Consider the following 6,169-nt stretch of genomic DNA (forward strand, 5'->3'; position numbering starts at 1 on the left):
CTCTCCTAGGTTCACGAAACGGTCGTCCATAAAATGCATTGCTGTTCTGTTGTAAGTGATCTTAAAGATTCCTAAATGCATCTACTTTCGGAAGGCCAAATAAAGTGCTTTTGCTTTCGCCTAGAAACACACAGCGTCTCCCTGACATGGCTGCTTCAACACTAACTGCGGTTACTGAAACCACGCCTTCTTTCTTTGCGGGCACATTTGGGTGGCATTATGCAAATATTCCCACATAGTGACCTAGATATGTGGGGGCATGTTAGAACGAGCCGTTTTAGGGGGGTGTGGCAGTGTCTTAACTTTTATGAAGAATATCTCTTTGGTTTTGAGACTTTAGTCTTTGCAACTTCAGGGATCTTATCTATTCACGAACAGCTTGTAACACTCCAAAGAGAAAGGAAAACTTGAAATCGCATCATATGACCCCTTTAAGGGCAAATTCACAGTTGGTAATAACAACAAAAACACAGTAGCACAGTCTCAAGAGAATGCACGTTCTGAAAGTTTGGTTATAACACCATGAGGGCTGAATGTGTACTGGAAACATGATTCTGGGAAGGAACGCAAGGTCATTTTGGTAGTCAGAGCTGCCCAGATCTGACGCTGAATTCCCCAGAGTTAAGTTGCTCTCTCTTCCTCTTTCTCCTTCTGTATTCCTATCAGTAGAACTTTTTGTCATACCTACCAATAGTGAGTAAATTAAGAAAAAATAGACTGGCCATAAATATTTCTTGCTATCTATAAAAGCTTTCAGCTAATTTTTTGTCCCGATGATAATATTTAGCTGCTTTATTTTTGCATGTTTATGACATGGCATTATATATGAAATAGCATAGCCATATTCAGTAAGTAATTTAAGTCGCTAGAAGCCCTTTGATTAATATATTCATACTCTGTCCATCTGTGTGCTTGTTTTATTGAATTCTTTATGTCTTGCTGCCTCTGTTTGTCTGACTTGAATCTGTTCAATTCGGATGGAATATATTAATAATGAGATGAGAGGCAGGCGAATGTGTGCACAAATGTGTCTTTCTTTCTCTTTCTTGTGTTCCGCTGTCAGATACACCCTCTGCTCCTACAGGAGAAGAGGACTGACACCTGCAAATCCAGACTGCTGCGTCGCACCATCAGTGTTCCTGTGGAGACGCAGTTCCCGGAATTCCAGTGTCATCTCTCAGTGGACAACAGTGAGTGTACTACTGTTACTCCATGTGTTTACAACACGGCCAGGGTCTCTCATGGTCATAGAAAACCTGGGAATTTAAATTTCAATTATGAGGAATCTGTCAATTGTTTTGACACTTTTTTTTGTCACAAACTACCTTTGATACATATTTGCAGACAAACTCATTTCTTGTGATTAACAAAGAGAGCAAATATATGTAGGAGTTGTAGCTGTCTCAGACCATGCTTGTGACTGAAACGTTTTTATTTGTTTGAAGAAGAAGTAGTTATTTATGCTACCTTATACTCAGTTATTTAAGCCATGTCATTTTCATTGAGGCCAGCAGGGGAGGATGTTGGCTGCAGTATTCTTTTCTTCTGTCTAGATCGTTTCTTCCAGTGCTGCGTTCTTACAGTTAGGACTAACTTTTATACTCGTTTTTATTTTGTTCACATTATTGTCTGTTATCTATGTTGTGTGCATACTTTATTTGGCTGATGTTGTTTTGTGCTATTTTACTGGCCTACTAATGCATGTATGTTTTCCCATGAACATACTATTGTCTTTTAAATAGGAATGCCTGAGGAACACATAATGTTGAAACTTATTTCCCTCTATCAAAACAGTTGCATAGAACATACCTGTCCGAGTGCCATAAATATTATTTTTCCAAAGTTTGTGTGCATGTAACTCAAGTATTGAAGTTATCTTGATTTCCTTTAGATTCCGTTTCCTAATAAACCTTTCTTTATGAATCTTCATTTTCAAGGCCCTGTATAGTTATAATAGAGATATAGGGATCTCAATGTGGCTCCATGTCCAGATTATTGAATATTACCCATTTTCAGTGGTTGAAAAACCAAATGTTGATCCCTTTGCATGCAGCTGATGCTTATTGAAGGGGAATGTCTGGAGAATAAATAATGTTGAAATTAGATTTGCAGCTTGTTTCTAGTTTCTACATTATTTGTTCTTTACATTCCTCTTTAAAAGAAATAAAAGTATCATAAAAAGTATCAAGTATCAAAATTATTATTTGGTTGGATTTAAAAGCATCTGTTTCCTGATCAGGTTTGTTTTCAGTAGTGAATATAGACATGCCTGATCTAGGATCATTGGTGATTTAATGTTATATTCTGGTTTAAATGCTATTTAAACATTTCTGACATGCTCTTGGGTACCTGAAAGTCTGTGGTTCTACCAAAATATTTTGTGATAGTGTGAGTTGACTGGTGTCTCTTTGTGACTGACTATTTAGAAATGCTTTTAACTCTGCCTTATGCAGTATGTAGGTTATACAGTTATACAGTATACAGTATATTATTTTATGTGTATGTGTAAAGGTTTGCCTAAACCTGAAGTCCAAAATGTCCTCACTATTCAAAAATGTCCTCACATTTCTAATATAGACCTCACTATGCATGCAAATTGACCAAATCATGTTTCTATTTAGATCTAGTGTTTTGTGAGGGTTACATTTAGAGGTAGGGGGTCAGGCCAGGTGAGAGAAAATATTAATTACCTGTTGTAAAATCAATGGAAGTTTATTAGGTGTCCTTATTAAAGGTGACATATCATGAAAATCTGACTTTTTCCATGTTTAAGTGCTATAATCAAGGTCCACTGTGTGTCTACTTACCCAGAAAACATGAAAAAGAACAACCCAGTAATTTTTTTTTTTGGTAAGCCTTTCTCTGCAAGCATATGAATAAACGAGCGTGTCAGATTTTGCTCCCCCCCATGATGTAGAAAGGGGATCTTATTATAATATTACCTGCAATCTTAATCTGCAAGTTTTCACCCACTGCACCACCATTCTGTTTTTGCAAGCAACAACGGTGTAGCAGTTCTAACGTCATAGCAAAAGTTTGAGCAAAACATGCTAACTGTTCTGTCTGGCTGTACAGACGAGCACAGACCACTGTTTAGAGTCCCAGCCTCAGAGGAGACAAGAGAGCAGTGGACTGATTTATTTACTGAATATTACGCTGCTGCCACACAGATCTCATATAAACATGTGATTCCTTTCCCAGCTGTTTAACTTAACAGGCATAACTGACTGTTTTTTAACTTATGTGTTTTTAACAAACTTGTGTGTATTTGATGGTTTAAGTGCAATAGGACATGAAAGAGAACTTAGTTTAGTACTCACATGCCATGTGACAGCCACTTTCTGTGTGCGTGCTTCGGATGTGTGCGCTCAGAAAACCATATATCAGAAGTTTAAACTAATATTAGGGATGCACCAAATTTTCGGCCCCCGAAAATGATCGGCCAAAAACCGAAAATGCCATAATTATTAGATAATTATCTCTGGCAAAGAGAAAAACGGCCGAAATAATGAGCCGAAAAAATATATATGATATATATATATATATATATATATATGGCAAATATTTGTAAGTGTTTAGCGCACAGGTTTCACTCTCCTCGTCACTGCGCGGCGTGACGCTCCGCTCAATATTCCGCTCGTGTACCGCTCATGCTCACCGGAAAAGCAAAGTCTGCTCAAATAATGCGCCGACAGGATATTTCTTTGTAGTGTATTTGTTTCTACTGTGCTGTAACATGGCAACGCTGGTAAAATGACGCTATTCTCTCGTGACGCTCTGCTCTGCTCACATGGTCTGATAATAATAGCTTTGTAGGATTATACATTATTTTGATAATTAGTTTAAAAAAAGTTATATCTGATTCTGTTGTGTGGAACTGAATAAAAATAATATATTGATATTTAATATTAAGGTAACACTTTACAATAAGGTTCCATTAGTTCGTGTTAGTTAATGTAGCCTGTTAACTAACATGAACAATACATTTATTACAGTATTTATTAATCTTTCCTAATGTTAGTTAATGAGAATTCAGTTGTTCATGTTAGTAGTTCATGTTAATTCAGAGTGCATTAACTGTTAACAAGCACAACTGTTGATTTTAATAATGCATTAGCAAATGTTGAAATTAACATTAACTAAGATTAATAAATTCTGAAATGGTATTGTTTATTCGTTCATGTTAACTAAAGTAGTTAACTAATGTTAATGCGTTACTTTCAGTAAAAAGTATGTTGTTTTTTAAATTCAATATCATTAAAATTGTGTTAAAGTCTTACAAAATTACTTTGTATCATTTAATCAAATAATAAATAATCATTACAAAGCATTTTCAGTTTCGGTTTTCGGCCAAGTGCATCCAGAATTTTCGGTTTCGGCCCAGAATTTTCATTTCGGTGCATCCCTAGCTAATATGGTTTAGAACGCATGATTTCAGTGCGATAGACATGATAATCAAAACCAAACCAATGTTTTTAGCGGAGTATCTGAGGTACGAGCTGTAAAGCTCTAGGAAGCCCTATTCTGGAAAAGGGGGCGGGGAGCAGCAGCTTATTTGCATTTAAAGAGACATCATCATTTTCAAAATAATATAATAAATGGTCTATGGTGTATTTGGAGCTGAAACTTCACAGACACATTCTGGGGACATCTGAGAATTATATAACATATTGTGAAAAAGGGGCATAATAGGTCTCCTTAAATATAGTGAACCAAATGTGTATGTGTTTGTTATGTAAGTTTCCAGATTTATGTATAATGTATAGCTGTTTCTTTTTTTAATGTATTATTAAGACTTGAGACAACAACACAACTGAATTTATCTAGTGCCTCTTATGAGGCAATACTACTCATTTGACTACTGATTTCATCACATGATAAATAAATGGAAATCTTAAAACTTGATAACCAGGCTTTTAAAGGCTCACAAACACATGCAGTAGGGTTGATACAATATCATGATTTTGCTCATTTGGTTACCTGATACGCTGCTATTCTAAAGTTCACTGCTATGCGGCAGTGTTACCCAAACTGAAGTGAAACCGGCGAATGTGACAACAGAGGAACAAGCTGGGTCAAACAGATAAATCTCACTCTACATGATAATTGTGCTGATGATATAATATTGATATAATGTAAATGTTAACATTAACTGTCAGATGTCAAATGTGTTTAAGTTGATCTGAGTCCACTTGTAGCGTCTGGACCAATCAAACACACAATATATATTTTGTTAGCTAGATTTCACAAATACTTTGTAACACCCCAGGACGCCGAACAGGACCCTGGTTTCATGGTAACCCGATACATTTACAACCTTGTGGAATGCGAGCCGACCCTCAGCTGCATTCTCCAGAAACAAGGGGGCACAAATGCACAGTAGAAATTGACTTTTCTACTAATTAATTCATAGGAAAACCTTTCTTTGAACGAACACACATATTCTTCAGGCCATTGTGTATATTATTGCTGTTTTGTATTAATCTGTTGTATTATAGAATATTTTATTCATGCTTACGATAAACCACTCATTCATATAACCTTACAAATACCGTGTTTAGTATCTATGAATTCGCCTTCTGATGATCTAAACAAGATTGTATATTATATGTTGATACACACTGCTGAAAACGCTGGAGTTTGTTTAGTATTGCTTCTGTTTTACTGAGTACAGGAGAGTAGTGAAGTATTTATTTTAAACGAGCAACACATTTGTTACTGCAGGGTTTCATGCATGCAGTGCTCTGCTTTTAATTTGGATATCTTTTGAGGCTGCTTATTTGTCACCTATGAGTAATGATTTAGTACGACACTGAGGTAGTAGATTCTGGTATGGTACCGAAGCCAAAATTGTGCTGAGCCTAAAATACATCTAACAATAAGGCAAATTAAGATTCTAATGCAGATCCTACCACAGTCCTCAAGAGTCTGGCTCTGTTCTGCTTTTAATTTCTGTGCCGTATTTTTGTTCTGCTTGACAGAGACATTTAGATTTACTGAGAGTCTTTTTTTAACTTAGTAAACATTTTTGCTTCCTCAAACTCATCAAGACCTGCATCTAAATATTTTCCCTTTTTTTTGTTTTTCATTATTTATTTATTTTAACCAACCACATTTAATTATATGGTATTGAGACCATGCAGGATATATATATTTATATATATATATA

General features: G+C 35.8%; 1 protein-coding gene across 1 annotated transcript in view; it reads left to right on the forward strand.

The window, feature by feature from the left end:
• LOC107597964 (disabled homolog 2-interacting protein-like) overlaps positions 1–6,169 on the forward strand; it is a 159,481-nt gene that overhangs the window by 41,849 nt on the left and 111,463 nt on the right. The window contains exon 4 of the mRNA XM_016289180.1: positions 1,064–1,190. Coding sequence (XP_016144666.1) covers positions 1,064–1,190 — 127 coding nt within the window. The remainder of the gene's footprint in view (positions 1–1,063; positions 1,191–6,169) is intronic.

Source organism: Sinocyclocheilus grahami, unplaced genomic scaffold (assembly GCF_001515645.1).
Source record: "Sinocyclocheilus grahami isolate Dianchi unplaced genomic scaffold, SAMN03320097.WGS_v1.1 scaffold12.1, whole genome shotgun sequence".
Classification (NCBI taxonomy): Eukaryota; Metazoa; Chordata; class Actinopteri; order Cypriniformes; family Cyprinidae; genus Sinocyclocheilus; species Sinocyclocheilus grahami.